The following is a 21,421-nucleotide window of genomic DNA, read 5'->3' on the forward strand; positions in this document are numbered from 1 at the left end:
TTTCTGAAGATGTTGGAGCAACAATTTTGCTTTGCAATTCTAGACGGGCAATTTGGTCGCGAAATTATACTTGATCATGGAGGATATGCTTAGGACATATGTGTCCTAGGTTTGCATGGGTAATTGAAAGTGTTATCTCGCTTTTCAGTTATTATCTGTGCTATTGTTGGCACAAGGAGGTTAGTGTGACAATGTTTGGGATTTTTGGATAGTAGGTGGTGCAGATCTCTCACTAGATGGTCTGGCATGGAAGCGAGATTCTATAATAAGAACCTTGACTTTATTTAAGGATATATCGGAGAGAAATACTCTCTTTTATAAAGGACTGCGCGCGGTTTGGAGGTGGCAGTCGGATTTTGTAAATAGTTGAACTCAAGGTTAGTTTTAAATATTAAATTGACTTTTCTCGAATTTTGTTTCTTAGTTTAGACAGTAGCCTATAGTTTAGCGTTACCAATTTGTTAAGTGTTGTATGCCTAAGAATTTTGTGCGTATATTCTATGGCACTTGGAGGACTATGGATTGGTACCCTGGTATAGATATTGGGTAAGAATAATTTGTTGTGCAAAACAACCTATGTGTAGTTTGTGGTGTTTTCTTAACTAATGGAACCATAAATTTCTTACAGGATTGGGAATTCAGTGGCGTCCGGCCATAAACAGAGGCAAAGTCCACAACGGAATGGAAATGAATTTAAAATAAAAGAATTAAGAATTTCGTGAATTCCGATGACGGAATTCCTTTTGTGAGGGGGAAATAATGTAATACCCCTAATTCTCAAAAGGATATAATCGGAATTTATTTATTTATTTTATGTGCATTTTAATTGATTAATTGATTATTTGATTTGTGTGCATTTAAATATGATTATCTGGCTATGTGTTTAATGGTTTTATTTGCTTAATTGGTAATTATGTTTGTTTAAATTAATTGTAATTGTTTTTAATTTAATTATTGGTTAATTTAAATATTTGATTATTAGTGACTTAATTAACGTGTAATTTTTGGTTACTTATATAATTTATGTGTGTTGTATTTATAGTTTAGGTTTAGGGTTTTATTTTCATGTAGTCGCCGACCTAAATTAAGTTTTAATTAAAGCTTATAAATATATAGTTATGATCTGACTTAAGGTTGGGACGCCTATATAGATATTCTTGTATACGTCTGCTAGGGTTAGAAAACCTTATTCACGTAATAGTGTCTTGAGAGGAAAAACAGAGAGGGTCCGGAGAGGAAAGCAGGGATGGTTTTGAGAGAAACATAGAGAGGCTCAATGAGGAAGAAAATGGGTTGCTTCTGGATGGAACCAAGAGCAACGGAGGTGTTAAACGGCAGTCGGGAATCTGTCGGAAAATACAGAGACGGTGGTTTAGGTTTTAAAACCGAAACCTAAAGGCAAGTTTCATTCTATCTCCTTTCTATAAACTTGTGTTCTGTGCATTCTTTATAGTCTCCAGGGATTAATTCAACTTTTAAAACTGATAGTTGGATTGCATGCTATTTTTAAAACTGATCCAGATTTCATGTCAATTTTAAATTACAACAGTTTTAAATTGTGTAATCTTGAATTGTGATACATAATTAGATGTTTTCAATTGAAATTTATGATGCATACTGTGTAGTATACATGTTCGGAATGTGTTGGGATCTAGTTTAGACACTTAGGAACCCTAGCAATGGAAGACAGAGGGTCTGGAACACGCTGGAGAAGGAAAAAATGGAGGCTAGGAGAGTGGAGCCAGCTCCACATGATGTAGAAGCGGTTCCATTGAAGTGGAGCCGGCTCCATATGATGTAGAGGTGGCTCCAAGAGGAGTGGATTCTACTTTACTTAAAATTGGAGCCTCCTCAACCTAAAATTGGAGCCTCATTTACCTTTTATAATTGCCCAGTACGTGGTTTTTGGTGATTTTTCGGACTGTAGGGGCTAAAGTGCAATACTGAAGTTTGACTGAGGGTTTTAAAATATTATATATAACATATTTAAAGACCCAGGAGTAATGGTTTAGGCTGTGGGTAAAGGACATCGTGAATTATAAACATAATTATGCATGGTGTCAAGGAAGGAGAAATATTTTAATTGTTAGTTATTTAAGCTAAATGAATGGACTGAAATGGAAGTTGTTCTTGGGATTTTATATCAATGACATATATAATCTAATAAGGTTCTAGGAACGATGGTTTCTACTATAGTTATACATATCATGAACTTTAGATAAAGGTTACATGCTGTCAAGAGTTGAGGAAATTTTAATCACTGGTTTTGTTTTAAACCAATTTACATGGATTAGTATAAAATACTTTTGGGGTTTTATATAATGTGCAGTTTAGACTTCTGAGTGTTATTATATCAGGCACAGGATTTACAATTGGGAATTAAAAGGACGTCATGAGATTTGAAGATTAATTTACATGCCGTCAAGGATTAAGAAGGTTTTAAATGTTAGTCTTCGTTTTAATAATGTAAATGAACTAGTATGGAAGAATTGGTTGGGAATTCTAGTATAATGTTGCTCAGTTTATAATTCTGATAATTATTATATCATGTTATAGATGTTAATTGCTGAACTGTTATAATGTATGTTCTGTCAATTATATGAAAATGGGTGGTTTAAATTGTTTATTATTATTTTAACAATTTAAAAGGAGGATCTATGATTATAATCATATATTGGATGCATGATAGGATCTTATCTATATCTGATTTCTATTATGTTGGTTTCTAGATATACTTAATGTTTATTTGAATGTGCATAATTTATGAATCATATGCATTATATGCACCGGTATGGGATGATAGCATATGGAGGGACGAATTAAATCAAAATGCTAATTCCTACCCATTCATACATACGGAATAGATTAACTAAAACAGTTAAATCCTACGTGGATACATGTCCTATCAACTAAAACAGTTGAACGACATAACAGATGATTGCTTTATTTTTTCTACATTAGAAAGGATATTATATATATACTTATGGTACTGTGATACGAGCTTGAGTCTCCTGATCACGGTTAGGGTGCGTATATTGCAAATGTTGAGTAGCTAGATATAGCTGATATTCCCTAGTAGGTCTAGGTACTTGGCCGCTGGAAAACGTATTTTATATGTTACCTTCTACCCAGGCTGAACTATGTTATAGGCTAGTGAACATCCTATAGTGTGTATATATATATATATATATATATATATATATATATATATATGAACTATTTTAGATATTGCCGAACTATCTATGATGTATCTGCGTATCGAGTTTATGTATGGATTGTAGTAGGATGGAACTTGCATGTGGGCCTGACCTACTCTTATTTTTCAGTTGGTCGTCAGTACCAAGCTTAGAGCTTGATCGTGATGATGCTGATACAGACACTCACTCTTCCGACTACTTAGGATTTCATTTATTATTTTAGTTTTGGATTTTGGTTTTGTAATTATTGTTCATTTGGGATTATTATGGGTCCACTGGATAGATTCCTGAGTTGTAAGGATTGAAAAATTAAATTAAATTAAATTATAATATTTTATTTGGAGGATTTTTATATTTAGATTTCCGTTCAGCGTATTATTTTATTCTTATTTCATTTTGTACTCTTGCTTGTTTGCATATTAATTGTCTGATATCCCTCGGATCTATGCTCGGACTTGATCACCCGTAGCTCTAGAATCGAGGACTATCACAGGTCACCCTACCCCACCCCACCCTATTTAGATAGAAAAATTACTTAAATATCCTTATTTCAATAGTATATATATTTCCCAGTATATATATTAAGTACCATACATAACAATATTAAAGTAACAAATGAATTTGATTAAAAGGAAAGTTGCAATGGTGAAAAACTGAAGATGAGGAAAAAAAAAAAATAATAATAAATAAATAAATGAGGAGTAAATCTATTTCAACAACAAATAAATTATGGTTTTAAATGGGGCGGTGCAGGTACCCGTAGGGGTAAAAATGTTAAACGGTTGTGGGGATGGGGTGGAAAGTCTTCCCGTTTTTCCTATTTTGGGCGGAGATGGAAGCGGGGTTTTTAAACTGTTGCGGGGGCGAAGGAGGGTACTGTAATACCCCTAATTTTAAAAGGATAGTCTTGGTAATTATTTAATTGTTTAATTGTATTTTTAATTTATTTAATTTGTTATTTATATTATTATTTTGAGGATTTTCGATTAGAGTTCTTTTCAGCCATTCTTATTTATTTCTTTTTATTTCATCTTGTATTTTGTGTTCATTAAAATATTAATTGTTTGATATTCTCTCGGGTTTGGGCCTGAGCCTGATCAACCCATGTCTCGGATCCGAGGGGTATCACAGTTGGTATCAGAGCCCGGTTTCAGCGGTGGTTGAGTGGGGACAGCCTACTTCACCGACCGAGATTCGGAGTTTCCTCGATTTGGCAGGATACTACAGGAAGTTTATTCAGGGATTCTCAAAGATAGCAGGACCACTCACTTATCTGACTCAGAAGGGTGTACGGTTCGTGTGTGATGAACATTGTCAGAAAGTTTTTGATGAGCTGAAGACTAAGTTAACTTCTGCACCGGTTTTGTCTACCCCACAGAGCGGGATAGAGTATCTGGTCTATACGGATGTTTCTTTGCAAGGTCTTGGATATGTTTTGATACAGGAGGAGCGACCGATTTCATATGGATCTCGGAAGCTTAAGCCTCACGAGCTTAATTATCCAACGCATGATTTGGAGTTGACAGTTGTGGTTTTTGCCTTACGTATTTGGAGGCATTATCTGTTGGGTGAGTCCTTCAGATTATTCAGCGATCACAAGAGTCTGCAGTATTTGTTCACTCAGCAGGAGTTAAATATAAGACAGCATAGGTGGTTAGAGTTTGTGAAAGACTATTACTTTTCTATACAGTACCATCCAGGGAAAGCGAATGTGATGGCTGATGCACTTAGTCGCCAACCTGCTGGTAGTTTTTGTGCTCTATTCACTACCGAGTGGAATGCATTGAAGAAGGTTGATAAATTGTCGGATGCTTTCATGGCTTGCATGGTAGTTGCACCTTCTATCATTCATAAGGTTTTGAAGGCACAATTAACGGATCAGTAGTGCATTAACAAAGTTGCAGAGATAGCTTCTGGAGAGGTTCCATTCTACTATATTGGGGCTGATGGAGGTTTAAGGTACAAGGGACGGTTTGTGGTACCTTCTCCTGATGATTTGAGGAATGATGTGATGACTGAGACTCACCACTTTGAGTATTCTGTTCATCCAAGAGGCAATAAGATGTATCAGGATATGAAGCGGCAGTTTTGGTGGGCAGGTATGAAGAGGGATATTACTCTTTTTTGTCTCACGATGTAGTACTTGTCAGATGGTCAAGATTGATCATCAGAGGCCGCCAGGAGCTTTACAGCCACTACCGATATTGGAGTAGAAATAGGAGAGCATTTCTATGAATTTTGTGGAAGGGTTGTCAAATTCCTTCAAGGATCATAATTCCATTTGGGTCATCGTGGACAGACTGACTAAATCAGCTTACTTTTTGCCTATTCGTACTAACTTCACTTCGGAGCAGTTAGCAAGACTTTACATTGTCGAGATTGTGAAGTTGCACGGCATTCCATTGTCTATTATATCGGACAGGGATTCGAGCTTTGTGTCAGGGTTTTGGAAGAGTTTTCAGATGGCTTTGGGTACAAAATTACACCTTAGTACTGCTTATCATCCTCAGACTGATGGACAGACTGAAAGGGTAAATCAGATTATGGAGGATATGCTCATGTCATGCGTTCTTGATTTCAAGGGCCATTGGGAGGATTATTTACCGCTTGTGGAGTTTACTTATAACAATAGTTTTTAGAAGACTATTGGGCTGGCACCATTTTAGGCGTTATATGGCCGACCCTGTCGATCGCCTGTTTGTTGGATGGAGGTTGGCAAGAGCAGATTCTTGGGTCCTGCGTTCATCAAGGATACTTCTGAGAAGATAGCTCTTATTCGAGATCACATGCGTACTGCCCAGAGTAGGCAGAAGAGTTATACGGATCGTCGCACGCGTGCTTTGGAGTTTCGGGTTGGGGATCTGGTTCTACTCAAAGTGTCGCCTATGAAGGGTATAATGCGCTTTGGGAAGAAAGGAAAGTTGTCACCGCAGTTTGTCGGTCCATTCATGATTACGGATCGAGTTGGAGCTGTCGCTTATAGGTTGGCACTTCCGGATAATTTGGATCGTGCCCATAATGTGTTCCATGTCTCCATGTTGCGGAAATTTCTGCGAGATGAGGATCGGTATCAGCATATCGATGTTGGGGAGATTGAGTTGCAGCCGGATGCAACTTATTTGGAGCCACCATGTCGTATTGTCGACCGTCGGGATCAAATCCTTTGTAACAAGGTTATTTCATTAGTTCGTGTTCAGTGGAGTCAACACAACAAAGCTGAGTCCACTTGAGAACGGGTGTATGTCATTCGCTCGCAGTTTCCTGAGATATTGGAAGAAGGTAAGAGCGAATTTCGAGGACGAAATTCCTTTTGTTAAGGGGGAAGAATGTAATACCCCTAATTTTAAAAGGATAGTCCTGGTAATTATTTAATTGTTTAATTGTATTTTTAATTTATTTAGTTTGTTATTTATATTATTATTTTGAGGATTTTCGATTAGAGTTCTTTTCAACCATTCTTATTTATTTCTTTTTATTTCATCTTGTATTCTGTGTTCATTAAAATATTGATTGTTTGATATTCTCTCGGGTTTGGGCCTGGGCCTGATCAATCCGTGTCTCGGATCCGAGGGGTATCACAGGTACACCCGCCTAAACCCACCCCCGTTGCCATCCCTAGAAATAACCATTCTCATTCTATTATTTGATTGTAAATATGAAATACGTAGGAATAGAATGATAATAACCATTATAGTGTTTGGTTGGACCAATTTTAAGTTTAGAATGGAATAAATTTCAAATTGATTTCTCCAAAATATTCCTCTTAGTAACAAATAAATTTAATTAACAAAATAACATTCTTTTATAATTTTAAAAAAATAAATGATGGCAGTGGTGGAGGTGGATGTGGAAAACGGTAGTGGTGTAGGTGGTGGTGGCAATGGTGGAAGGCGGCAGAGGTAGTGTTGTTGGAAGGCAGCAGTGGTGCTGGTGGAAGGTGATGTCAGTAGTGTGGTGATTGTGGAAGGCAGTGGAGTTGGCAGTGGTGGTGGTAGTGGAAGGCAGTGACAGTGGTGGTGGAAGGCAGTGGGGATGGTGGTGGAAGACGGTAGCGTTTGTGGTGGTGGAAGGTGGTGGTGGTGGTGGAAGGTGGTGGCGTTAGTGGTGGTGGAAGACAGTAACATTTGTGGTGGTGGAAAGCGGCGGTGGAAGGCGGTGACGGTGGTCGAAGGCGGTGGCGTTGGTGGTGGCAAAAGGTGGTGACAGTGGTAGAAGACGGTGGCGTTGGTGGTGGAAGGTGGTAGAAGGTGGAAGGCGGTGACGGTGGAAGGCGGTAGCGCTTGCAATGGTGGTGGAAGGTGGAAGGTGGTGGCGGTGGTAGAAAGTGATGGGGCAGCGGTGGTGGTGAAAGGTGGTCGCAGTGGTGGAAAGTAGTGGTGGAAGGTAGTGGTGAAAGGTGGTGGTAGCGATGGAAGGTGGTGGAGGTGGAAGGCAATATCGGTGGTGATGGTGGCAGGTGGTGGTTGTGGTGAAAGGTGGCAGTGGTGGCAGCTGCGGTGGTGGTTGCAACAAAGGAAGACGGTGTCGGTGGTGAAAGGAAGTGGCAGTGGTGGTGGTGGAAAGCAGTGGGCAATGGTGAAAATTAGTGACGGTGGTGGCGGCGGTGGTAGTAGTGGAAGTCGATGATGGTGGTGGTGAAAGGCGGAGGTGGTTGTGGTAGATGGTGGTGGTAATTTTTGGATTTGGAACATGAGAGTTTTTTGGGAAGTTAAATTTTTTAAAAAATGTTACTTGGGAATGGAATGACCATTCCATAGGTTTAGTTGGGGAATGGATTTTCATTCTAATGGAATGCCCATTCGAACTTTAAATTGCATACCAAACAAAAGAATGTTTAAATGGGCAATCCATTCCATTCTTGCATACTAAATGTAGCATTAATGTTTACATTTTGGACAAATAACACCACTATCCCTTATTTTAAATATATAAGTCGGTTAAGTTTGAAAAAAAATGTGACAAAGAAGGGCTTGAGATCATTGTTTCGTTACAATTTTAGTCATGTGTATTACACATGACATTTTTAAGACATAAAATTTTAAAAGTACTCTGGTCTCTTCTGATAATACTCATATACACACTTATCACATTTAATTAGTTTTTTTTACCTATTTTTTATTAAATTAATAGACAGATATTTTTGTCTTTTCAGCATTCGGGTCCTTATTTGCACTAAAATTGAATATTAAGAATGTTTTAAAACTTATATACTCTATAAGCATATCATAAGAATAATATGTAAATTCAAGTTAATTTGCATATAATGTCATATTTACACTTTATAATGAATTGTCTATATAATGATATCATATTTACGCTTTACAATGAAGGGTACCAAGCCCACCTAGTAGACTTGGAAGACCATCGTAAAAGGCCCTTAGCCGAAACAAAGGATTACGAGGCCCAATCCGGAGGCCCAAGGTAATTTACAATTAAAAGACCATTAGAGCAGTAATGGGCTCTAAATCTATTGCTACGGGTAATCAAATTAGGAGGGTTTGGCGTGGTGGTGGATTAACGAACGAGTCAGGTAAATCCCAGTCTCTCGCATATTATGAAATGCAGATGAAGTATTTTTATTATAAGAGGATCAAACAGAAATTTGGCAAAAGCCACAAATATTTTAATATCCATTTATGTGCAACTGTTTCAGTGACCAATTGCATCTTTGGTCTTTCCTTTTCGTTTGACTACCGGTGGTTATATTTAATCTTAAATGGACTAAAAATACACACATCAATCTTTCGTTCGCATTCTCTCTTTCTATTTTCACTTCTATATTATGGGTTGTGAAATGATCATCTCTTTACCCTTCTTTCTATTGATTTCTATCTGGATGTGAGGCTATGATTATCAGAAAAAGAGCTATAGATTAAAAACATATTTTGGGAAAATTTTTATCTGAAATTAAAACATTATATAATTAGAATTGTTTTGAATGGCTCAATGTTTATTGTATGGTGATTAATTGAACTTTCAGATACAAATATGAATTTTAAGATTGGAATTTGTTGAAGTCACAACGTCTCACACGAGATCCACTAATGAGTCCCGGTAATTATAAAAATCACAGATGTACTTTCATTAATGCTTTTAATTGGTCTCTCCTAAAAAAAGTCATGAACTTCCTTGTTTTTTTAAATGCATTAAATAATTTATTTTACTTTTTAAATATCTTAAAAAAAAAAAATTATTTAATTTAATAATTAAAACACTCTTATAATCAGAGATACCTATGTTAAAAAAAAATATGTGTCTAATTAATAAATGTACCCGTTTCATTAACGTGTCTGATTAATATACGTACACCACCGCTCTTGTTCCATCAACGTGTCAAAATCTCTTCGGAATCCATCAAACGCTTGCTTATTATATGTCATCTAAACCCTAGCCGCACCCTCACGGCTATCCTCACTATCATATCGAAATGGTAACGCTCTCTGTAAATGGGGATCTCTTTGTCGCCATAGATCTTTTGTAAATTATTGTATCTAGATGTTAACGGTGGCTATGGCAACAGATCTCCTGGTGAATGTTAACGGTAGATATGGCGATAACGAAGAGGTCTATTTACATGGCTTCACTCCACTTCACTATGGCGACATCACGTGACTGTACTGGAAGATGGTAACGGTGGATTATGAAAAATGAAGGGATTATAAAAAATCAATCGATAATTCTTTCAGGTATGATTTTTTTATCCATTTATCCTATAATTTATTTTAATTTTTTATTATTAACACCACTATTTTGCTGAGCTCAAACACTTTTAACTTCTCACTCTCTTAACATCTTATATAAGGCACATTAGAATGCATTACATACAATCAATGGCTATCAATGGCTAGAACTTACTGTCTAAAACTTTCCATCTAATTAATTAGATATTTATAATTTCTACCCAACTCTCAACTCTTCTAGAATATTATCTAATCTACAATTTCCTAATTGTTGCTTTTATTTGTAGAATTGATGAACAACTTTTATAAGCAAAAACTTGTTGGCTTCAGACTTCCCTTTCCAAACGACCACTTTACTTCTAATAATTTTTTTGGCCATTGAGCATGCTCACATTTGAATTAGCCACTATGGTTAGATTTTGACTCCTTCCCATTAAATTGCATTTTATAATTTATTTGCTCAAATTTATAAACAGAGAAAGAGCGAGAAAAATATAAAAACCAACAAAAACAATTACACATCATATCTTTTAAGAACTATATTTTTAACTAAAAGTTTGTTAGTGCTAAAAAGGTCATAAGTTGGACCAATTTAGAAACATAGATTTGGTTTTCGGTGTCAAAATGAGATTGGAATAGTAGAAAATTGGCCGTTAGTGTTTTCATTTTATATAGTGTGTGTTTTAGATCAATGATAAGTGTTTAGAAAAGACACGCAGGATTATATTATAAGATCTCAATTAGAGTTATATTTTGATATGTATTATTGGAGGGTTACATCTTTAGACTGTTTATCAGAAGTGAAGGGAGTCGAATCATAGATTGTGGAAAAAGTCAATGGGTGTTGATCTACAAACCCCACCCAATTGCTTTTCAATCTATAAAAGAAAGGTGTTTGACCAGAGATAAACTACTTGATTTGTGGACCATTAAAATGTTAAAGATGGGAAGAACTAGAATTGCTTGCAAAGTGCAAGTCTTATATATATATATATATATATTCTTTTAAATACAAGAATAGCCTGTTAAACTCAAATTGAAAAGTACACAGGGGTTGTGGCTGACTGCATGAATTGGAACCTTTTGCCATTTAACATTAGTTTAATCCATCTCACTAGGTCTAAACATCCTAATCTTTCAATATACTTGGTAAGTTAACTTTTAACATCTCCAGAAACATACTCAACTTCAAATAAAGTTTGAAGGGATCTAATTCATAGAAATATTTTTTCATAATTATGAATAATGATAAATTATAGACTTTTGGTGATGAATATTATTTTTACCAATAATAAATATTATCCATAATTTTTAGAGGTATTTTTATGAATTAGGTCCCTTCAAAATTTATTTGATTTCGTAAAGTGTTCTTTTATTAATGGAATTTAATTTTTTAATTGTTCAATATTGTTATTAAAATTTAGTTGCATAGATTTGCTCAAAATCTATCAGATATAGTACGGGTCAATAAGTTTTCTTTAAACCCACAAAATTGATGTGATAAAATTAAATTAAATACACTACTTTCAAGTTGGATTAAGTTTGTCCTTGAGGGTTTTGAACCTTTAATGTCAACTTTTTAAGTCATGGGCTCCACCCACCGTCACTATTATTATTGTTTGCGTATTAACAACCTTACCTCTCCTTGTCTTTTCTAATAATAGTGACAGTGGGTGGAGTTCATGACTTGCTTGAAATTAAGGGGTAAGGTGTTGTATGAAATTAAAATTGTTGGACTTAACTATGGGTCTCTTCTGTGAATACATTTCTCGAGTGTCTCTTTGTGATAGACTGCCACCATGTAAAAAATTTAGCACTAACATGACTACTCATTGGATTAAGTTTCTATATCTATGACCTATGCATTGACAATATATATTAACTTGAATGGGGTTCCTATGCTATGCTATCATAAAAAATATTAGAATTCCTATATATAAATATATATATATTTTGGTAAGTTAAAAAAAATAGTAGAGCAAAAATATATTTAACTGTATATATATATATATATATATATATATATATATATATTATATATATATACTTAACTAGGAATGGATGCCTCAGTTATGCTCTCAAGAATATTGAAACCCTTTATATATTATACTTAACTAGAAGGGGTGACTTACATTTGGAGAAATTATTGGTTACAATGATTGTGCTAAGTCATTGCTACAATAAATTTTTTTTTACTTTAATTGAGTGTTTGTATTAATTGGTTGGTTGTAGTATAACCAATAATTTCTCACTGTGCACAAGAGAATAATCGAAATAACAAATTAAGTATAATGTTATCTATATAGGGATTCTGACCTATATTCTAATTAAGTATAATAAGGGAATTCTAAGCACCCTATTCTAATTTAAGTATAATATATATTCAGGGGTTCTAATTTTTTGATAAAATAACCTGAAACACACTATATATTTAATATTATACTTAACTTTTATTCGGTGACATGGGACTCCTTGATATGTCTAATTTAAATTAAATATGCAACACACCCTCCATTACAGTCATGCAGCATTAATTGCACTAAAAAATTGTACAGAGAAAGAATCAGACCATCATAAGTCTTCAAGGATTGTCTATGGGAGCTTGGAAGGATACAAGTTCTAAATTCTGTGTATAATTTTAGTGCAATTAAATTAAAGATTTTTTTATATATATATGTCTATACATAATTAATTATTATTATTATTATTTTAAATTGTCTATGAGAACTTGGATCATTTAATGAATAAAAATTTGGGGTTCAATTAATTATGTAAATTTATGTTCATTAAATGATCCAAGTTCTTATAGACAATTTAAAAAAAAAAAAAAAAATTTAATTATGTATAGACATATATATAAAAAAATCATTAATTTAATTGCATTAAAATCATACACAAAAACTTGGAACTTGCATCCTATCTTACAATTTAGACTCCTTGTATGGGGCACTAATTTGATAATCAAACTCCATCGAGATTTTTATTTTTTTATTTTTTATCCATACATAGGTGTAAATAAGGTGAGATTTTCTCCGCATGGGTTTGGAATCTTTGGATAAGTGAGCCTTTTGGAGGTTGAAAAAATAATTCTATGAATTAGGTCCTTCAAAATTTATTCGACATCAATAGAATTTAATTTTAATTATCCAATATTGTTATTAAAATTCAGCTCAAAATCTATCAGATAGTGCGGGTCAAAATGTCCCACAATATTGATGTGATAAAATAAAATTAAATAGAACTACTTTCAAGTGTATTGGATTAAGTATTCAAAATCTTTAAAATCACGTGAAATTGGTTGGATCTAGATTCAATTAGCCTTCTTTCAATAAAACACAGCTAACTAAATTTTTATTGACATGTATGGTGAAAAATTTAGAATATATAATTTTATATTGAATAATTAGATTATTAGTCAAATTTCTGTCTCACTTATCATTCATATTAACATATGTTAACATTTATAATTTTAAATTTCAAAACTCGAATTAAGGATCACATCTTTCCATTCGTGGAGGGACCAGCTTAGAGAGTTGAAGGGGAGAACTCAAAAAGCTCGAGGAATGAGAACTTTTCTCATTCTCTAATCTCGTCTCTAAAATAAGAATGAATCATTAGTGTTATCTTGATCTTTAGATGTGATCGATGATTTGATATAATCTTAAATGATGTCTGATCATGGAGGCTATGGCCTAATTAGAGACTGCAATTAGCTTATTGAATATAACTATTTCTGAGAATGTGAAAGTGAGATAATGTTACGATTATTGTGGATAATCCTAACGGTTCAAGCATCTCTTCTCATGGAGCCATTGATAAATTGTCACTGTAACTATTAACATTTTATTATTATAAAAAGGTAGACATGGGTTGAAGTTTGTACCACCAGTGAGCCTGTTTTTAATAAAAATAGAACAGGCAAGGTAATTTGAACCTTCACATGTCAACAACATATCTGTCACGTGAACTACTTGACTATGGATTAAATTGTTGACATGGTTCACATGATAGCCGAAAACAGATATGCCTGTTCCTTTGAAAAAAGGCGAGTCAGTTTTGATTCACTGAATCTTTAGTGTTGCCTTCGTATTTCCAAAGTGACTGATAGTGTTTATTTTAGTGGTTGATCTTTTTGCTCAAAAATGTTTAGTGAATTAAGAAGAGCTCGCATTTTTTTGCAAGGAATAGACATATCTGTTTTTGAACTAGGTAAGTCCAGCCGTCTTAATTTCACCACACGAATCCTAATTATGGGATATTTGATCATGGATGCTATCACCTAATGCTCCATTTGGTAAGATAATAATTTATAGAAGAAAGTGATACAAATGAAAAGAAAAGAAAATTCTCATCGTGAATTTGATTAGCATTTTTAAAAGAAAATTTTCATCGTGAATTTGATTAGCATTTTTAAAAGAAATTTGAGAGAAAAAAAAATGCTAATTTGTAGTTTGAATAACATAAAATTTATCACAAAAGAAAAGACATTATTGTAAGTTCATCAAACTTTATTAAGAAATTAAAATTTTCCTATAATTTTTTATACGAAAATTTTATAAAAAAGTTAGATGATTGTGGAAAGTAATTCTTTTGATAGACCTCTAAATTTAATAATCACATAATTAGTTAATGGTAACAGTGTTCACATGTTAACTGTGATTTTTTTTTTTTTTTTTATCACCAAATGCCCTCCAACTGGGTAATAGTGTTCACATATTTTCATCTAACCAATTTGGAGGGTAACAGTGTTCACATATTTTTATCTAACTAATTTGGAGATCATTTGGTGACAAAAAAAAAAAAAAATACTATTAACATTAACTAATTATGTAATTTTTTACATGATCCGGCCAAACACAAAGAGATAATCAAGAAATGTATTTATATTTTTACTTGCATGTATATTTGTGATTAGTTTGGACCAAATAATGGCAGATAATGTAATAATTTTTACCTTTCGAAAAGAAAAAAAAATGTAATAATTTTTTAAGCAATACCCCTCATGATACTATATAAATTTTGGGTGCCTTTCTATGCACGTCTATGAATAACTTGGAGGGTAGGTAGCCGCTTGCAATTCCCTTAGATTGCATTCAAACGTACTTCTTTGTTCATGTTTTTCTTTTACATTTTGAAAAGGGGTGTAATATATTCCTTTGCCTATGCATAAGGAATTGCAAGCGGTTATACATCCTTCATTTTTCTGTTGGCATGCATAGAGAATTGCAAGCAGCTACCCACTTACCAATTTACTCATAGACATGCATAGATAGACATGCAAAATTTATATAGTATCATGAAAGGTATTGATTGAAAAATTATTACATTTTCTACCACTATTTGGTCAAGACTAATCATAAAGAGAAATGCAAGTAAAAATCCAAATACATTTCTTAATTGTCTCTTTGTGTTTGGCCGGATCTTGTAAAAAATTTAGCATTAAGGATATATATTATGAGGACGGGGAGGTCAAAATAAATGTATATATATATATATATAGGGTAAAGTGCAAATAACACCCCTCATCTTTACTCTCTCTTCCAAAAAACCCCCCTAAACTAAGAATTGCCCCCTAAACTATTAAGAAAATACACTTTAAGGACAAAATAAAAAATTATTATTATCTAAGGTCACCGGAGATATTAAATTACTAACTTACCTTCTGTAGAACTACACCGTTTTATTGCTTTAGTAACTGATGTTGATCACGTGTCAAAATAAAATCTCAAAACCCAATGGCAATGTGACAACACACAGCCTTATCACAATCACCTTCTAACCACTTCTTATTTTAGCGCCAAACAGCCCCTTATGTACAGAACTCGCTCTCTGCTTTTGTTCTCTGGCAGGCGATCGTGGCCTCCTTTTATTATGGCTGAATCATTGATGGAGTGATAATTTTTGAGGATAATTTTTGGAGAATTCAATTTGGCACAAGATTAAAGTTTCTGAAGGTAACCGCGATTCGTTTTTTTTTTTTTTTTTAAATGGTATTGATCACAAGGAATGCTCTCTTTGTGGCAATCCACGCTCGTCGTCAACCTTTCGAAAAAAAAACCATGGATGGACAGAGGTCGGCGACAGTGGCGGAGTGGAGGGCAGCATCGAAGGTCGGCGACTGTAGCAGAGCGGAGGGCAGCATCACAGGAGAAGAGGCGTCGAGGACGAGGTCGTAGAGGAGGGTGGAGAGAAAGCACCGGTGGCGACGACGATGGGTATCGAAGTTCGCCTGTGAGCATCAAAGCTTCCAACATTCTGCTCGAAGAAATGCTTAATTGCAAGCTCTAATTTTGGGTTTGCTAAGATGGGATTTTCTTCCACTGTTTTGCCACAGTTGTCAGCGATGAAGCAATTGATGTTGGTTCCTCTGCGATACGTCGACCCAATTCAACCCCTATTTCACAATATCAAAATTTTACATCCTAATTCACCCAAATCAAGTCCCAACCTACTTGACTTTCTTCATCACTCCACACGTTTTACCAGAAGAAACCCTAATACAGTAATACACTCTTAACAGAATACCAAACCCTACTTGACTTTGCTATTCTATTTTATGTTCAGATTTTGCTCTTGTTAGGCTAAAATTTTAGGTTTTTTTTTTCTTTCCCTTTTAGTGACTAATGATTCGGCCATTCTCATCTTCTAAAAAATGAGTTAAATAAGGTTTGAAAGAAGTAGGAAAAATTGAGCTAATGATTTGAGGGTTTTCAACTTTATGCCCAATATAACATATATGATATCTATATATATACATAAACATACATGGCGATGGCGATCAACAATTTGAGGCTTAGGCCTTGCTCATATTTGTAATGAAAACTCTTATCCTTGTCGTTATCTCTATATTGCCTGTATTTCCTGATTGTTGCCAGGAAAAAAAAGGTCGTTTATTCATTTATTATCCGTTTAGTAAAAAAAGGGTAATACTGTCATTTTGAAAATATAGCTTAGGTCATGTGATAATGGGATGACGGAACAGTGTCGGGGTCTTTTTTAGCTAACAAAGAGATAGTTTAGGGGGTTTATTGTACAAATAGAAGTTCAAAGGGGTTTTTTGGGAGAGAGTAAAATTCAGGGTTTTTTTTTGCATTTTACCCACATATATATTCTAATCTTTTTGATGGCATTACCAGACATCCTATTCAAGTTAATACATATTCTCAATGCATCGGATCAAAGATATAGAAGCTTGATCTATTCAGTAGTGTTATATATATGAATACCGGATGGATCAAGTTTCTCTGTCTTTGATTTCTTATATATTTATATATATAATATTAATATACTTAACTAAAAAAGGTGCCTGAGGTCATGCTATAAAAAATATTAAAATTCCAATATATATGTATATTGTCATCGTGCATTAGAGAGGAATCTAATGTCACGGGATAAAAATGAAGTATAATATTATATAATGTATATAGGGATTTTAAATTTCTAACCTAGGCACCCTATTTTAGTTGAGTTGGATTCTAATCTTCTTTATTATTACTTAACTAGAATCCCTTGTATATATTATACTCAACTAGAATCTCTATATACAGTATATAATTTCATTCTCTAATTAGATTTTTTTTAATGGAATTTTCGTATTTCTTAATACTATATTATTATTATTAATATTTTCCTACTATTATATTATTAAATAAATTAATGTTCTAAAATTTAATTATTGATATATTTTGATATAAAATTATTGTTATGTATTTATTGAAACAAATTATATGTTTCATTCTCTAGTTAGATTTATTTTTATTAAATTAAATAAATAATTTTTTAGTATTACCTATTTCATTTTCTAATTAGGTTTTCATTTATTGAATTAAATAAATAAGTTTTTTAGTAATATATATTTCCTCTAGTCTCTAATTAAATTTCCATTTATTGAATTTCAGAATTTCCTACTACTATATTATTATTATTAGTATTAGATTTTTATTTTATTAAATTAAATAAATTATTTTAGTATTATACATATCTTTCTGTAATTAGATTTTCTTTTATATCCTACCATTATGTTATTAGTACTTCCTATTATTGTATTACTACGCATTAAATAAATTAATGTACTGAGATATTGTACTTTTAATAATATATAGTATAGATATAGATATAGGTATATATATTTATTTATAATATTATTTGGTCAGTTAGTTAAATTCAGACATTGGTGTGCACTATTCAAGTTAGTTGGTCTCACGTACTCATTAAAACTGCTCTCAACACCAATTTGATTAGTGCATTTTAATTTGGTTGTACATACCAATAAATTGTTATATCCCGCATCCTATTCCTACTACACAGTGAAAGCCCCCTGAATATAAAGTGTAAATATGGAATTATTATTATTATTATTTTAATACTCCTATAAAATCAAATGATAGCACAATTGAAAAAGAAAATGAAGAGAAACTTAAAAATGAGAAGCAACAAGTCTAAAGATGTTACATAGACAAAATTTTAATTGAATACATTTTCACTTGAGAGTAATGCCGGCAAGAGAGTTGCTTCCTAATAACAGTTGTGAGTTTTTCGCATTTAATTATTCATATCTTAATAGCATTACTCCATGTGATTATTGAAGGAGATTATTTGCCAGTTATGAACCTCCATGTCTTGAGTCAAGCCTCAATGGTGGTTTTTCATGATGTTTATTCTCTTCTGAATGCTTGTATAGGTTCTTTTTTACTATGGGTGCCTCGGGGAGGTAATGTTGTAGCTCATTTATTGAGCAAGAAGGCTTTAAATGTCGATTGTGATGATTTGGAGTGATATATCTGGCTCAAGTGGCTTCTAGATGCTATCCTCTTTTATTGTAATTCTTGTTTTTCTTAATGTTAAGGTTTGGTTTGCTGCCAAAAAAAATAAATAATAATAATAGCATTACTCATCTACATACCACCTAGATTAATTTCACAAAAATAATAATATATTTAATTTTTACGAAACTGAAAGAAATAATTTTTTTTTAACTCATTTACTGCATCAATGAGTTAAAAAATGGTGAAATGATATAAAGTAACCACGGTTAGGGTCCTAGGGCAGGAGGGGTATGGGGGCTATAAATAGAAAGCTATAGTCCCTCTTTTCTTCAGCCCCAACCTAGTTATCCTATGAATAGCCCTACCTGAAGTCCTCTCTTTCTGCCTAAAAAATCTTCTAGTTTCAAAGCAGTCCTATATCCAACCTCTAGTAGCATATAGCTCAAACATTCCAAGCTCACTCTGTAAGTCTCTTCCATTATAAAATTTATGTCTTTTCGAACAAACAGTCTATTTGATTTTTCTATTTTTGTTTTCTTTTTTGAACATATTTTGTTTTAGATCTCAAAATTTTCAACAGTATCATGATCTATTACCAATCACCCTTCGATGTTTTTCATTGATTTTTTTGGTTTTTGAAAATGGATTGTGGTTGAAATGATTTGGATTATTTCATCTGTTTGTCTTTCCTTTTATAGTGCTTTTTGTTTTTTTGATCTGACCAAGCTTGTCACTTTCTCTTGCTGATTTACGCTTACATCTCCACATGCGAGAAGTTCTCTCTCTCTCCCTCTCTCTCTCTTTGTTTTGGTAATTTAAAGAAAGAGGTCAAGGCATTTGAGATATTCTTTACCTGGATTTTTCTCTTTATGCCAGATATATGTAAAAGTTCGTTTTGTCAAATATTATTCAGGTCTTTTGTGATTGGTTCTGTTTGTAGATTTTTTTCCCTCTTTAGTGCTAAGCTTTGAATCTGTTATAATAGAATTGTTCAAGCTAATATCAAATTCTTATATGTGCATGTATTATATATATAAACATGTGTCTATAGTTGCGTTTATACTTTCATTAGGTACTGATAAGGTCCCGATCACCCTTTGCTGAGAGGGCACAAAAACTCACTCTCCCCATCTTCACGAAAAGGCCAATAGGCTAATTTAATGACATCCTTATTCTATGTGGAAAGTGGGGGAGAAAATATGTCTCTAGTTCATATCTGGTTTTTGTAGTATTAGTGCTTTTTTTATTTTTTTTATTTTATGCAGATAGCTTCATTTTATTGAATTAAATGATGGATTTTGCTACTTGTAGTTGCCTAATTTGAAAAATCATCTTACATGGCAATTATGTTGATTTATTACTTTTATTTTGTTTGTAATTTTATTTATCCATACCAACCCCCTCTGAAATTTTTTTCATCATTCAGAAACTAGCTGTTTCTGGGAGGAAATAATAGGAACCTAATTTTTTTTTTTTTTTTTTTTTTTTCATGCAATTTCTATTTGTTTTGTTTAGTAAAACACACATTCACACCCGTTTCGTTGTTGTCCAAATCGGGACTCAAATCCCCAATCTCCCATTTGAAAATAGGAGTTACCAAGCAAATCCTTAAGATTCATTATTGTAGCTTTTCTCATTGCACTTCTCTCTTTAATCTTTGTCTCGCTTGGGCTGCAGTGTTAACATCTTTCTTTTGTCAAATTAGGCTTCAAATTATAATGGGTCTCGCAAATATGTCACCAACTGAGGAGGGGAAGGTTATCGTAATTGTGGCAAGTGCTCTGCTATCTATCTGGGATGTCAAAGATATGTTCGTCTCCATGCTTCGCTTTGTGGGCATTCATATTGCATCAGCATTTCGGTTTGTTCATTTAAGAAGGCCTGAACAAGAGGAGTGCTCGATTTGCCAAACAGAGTTCAAACCCGTGGCGCAGATAAACATTCTCCCTTGCGGCCATGTTTTCCACAAATTGTGCTTGGAGAAATGGCGGAGGAATTGTCGAGTCACATGCCCTAATTGCTACATGACGCCCACAGAGGAAGAGAGTCGTTTACTGGCAATACTCCGTGCAGTTTACAGGAAATGCTCCTTGAAGAAGTTGCGTTCTACAGCTTAGCTTACTAGTTTACACACAGTTGTTAACACGCATCATTTGGGCTATGTAACCAAATGTTATCTATCATGTACATATTTTTGTAAGATAGGTTTTCTGAAGTTCTATGCTTCTTGAACTTAGGGAGTAGCTTTGCTTTTGTTTTTGGAGTTGTGGTTTGGTTTGTTGTTTGGTTGGTTTTTGTTTTTGGAGTTGTGGTTGAATAGTTGTTTGGTTGGGTGGCCTTGCCCCTTTGTCTGATTGTATAATATTTTCCATTATCAATATAATTATCGTACTTAGCAAAAAAACAGTTGTTTATGAAAAGGGTCATCTCCTTTTTCTTCTTCTTCTTATATATATATATATATATATATATATTTCATATCAATGTCAAACAAATTTTCTGCAAGTATGAAATGCTTTTTACAGGATATTATTCATTTAAGAGAGAAGTGACAGAGGATGCGCTTTTCTATAAGAAAAACTTTATGTTTTTTTTTTAACCGTAATACGTGCGTGAATGCTTTATTTAATCTTCCGTCACTATCTTAAGCTCAACGACTAAGATTTGCATAACAAAACATTCTCCTATTAGCTGACCAATGACTAATCAAAATATATGTGCATTTGATGTTTGTTAATGCTATTCAATTAGTCAATAGCACAAATGTGAACACTTTTGG

The 21,421-nt window shown here is 33.5% G+C and overlaps 2 protein-coding genes across 4 annotated transcripts; both read left to right on the plus strand.

The window, feature by feature from the left end:
• The first annotated feature begins 7,022 nt into the window (after positions 1-7,022).
• On the plus strand, positions 7,023-7,823 carry LOC132310002 (uncharacterized). Its single transcript, XM_059808245.1, has 3 exons — positions 7,023-7,096; positions 7,445-7,567; positions 7,673-7,823. The coding sequence occupies exons 1-3, from the start codon at positions 7,023-7,025 to the stop codon at positions 7,821-7,823; spliced, it is 348 nt and encodes a 115-aa protein (XP_059664228.1).
• Positions 7,824-9,597: 1,774 nt separating this feature from the next.
• LOC132308692 (probable E3 ubiquitin-protein ligase XERICO) lies at positions 9,598-21,064 on the plus strand. Of its 3 annotated transcripts, none has more exons than XM_059806864.1 (2): positions 9,598-9,883; positions 20,348-21,063. In XM_059806864.1, exon 2 carries the CDS (start codon positions 20,361-20,363, stop codon positions 20,757-20,759), a length of 399 nt encoding a protein of 132 aa, XP_059662847.1. In that variant the 5' UTR covers positions 9,598-9,883; positions 20,348-20,360; the 3' UTR covers positions 20,760-21,063. The 3 variants fall into 3 exon arrangements, with proteins under 3 accessions (XP_059662847.1, XP_059662846.1, XP_059662844.1); XM_059806863.1 differs by lacking the exon at positions 9,598-9,883 and adding an exon at positions 18,955-19,106 and having other exon boundaries at positions 20,348-21,062; XM_059806861.1 differs by lacking the exon at positions 9,598-9,883 and adding an exon at positions 19,148-19,410 and having other exon boundaries at positions 20,348-21,064.
• Positions 21,065-21,421: the final 357 nt, after the last annotated feature.

This window comes from Cornus florida, unplaced genomic scaffold, assembly GCF_030987335.1.
Source record: "Cornus florida cultivar Cherokee Brave unplaced genomic scaffold, ASM3098733v1 CherokeeBrave_3.0.0_Hap2_Chr05, whole genome shotgun sequence".
In the NCBI taxonomy this organism is placed as follows: Eukaryota; Viridiplantae; Streptophyta; class Magnoliopsida; order Cornales; family Cornaceae; genus Cornus; species Cornus florida.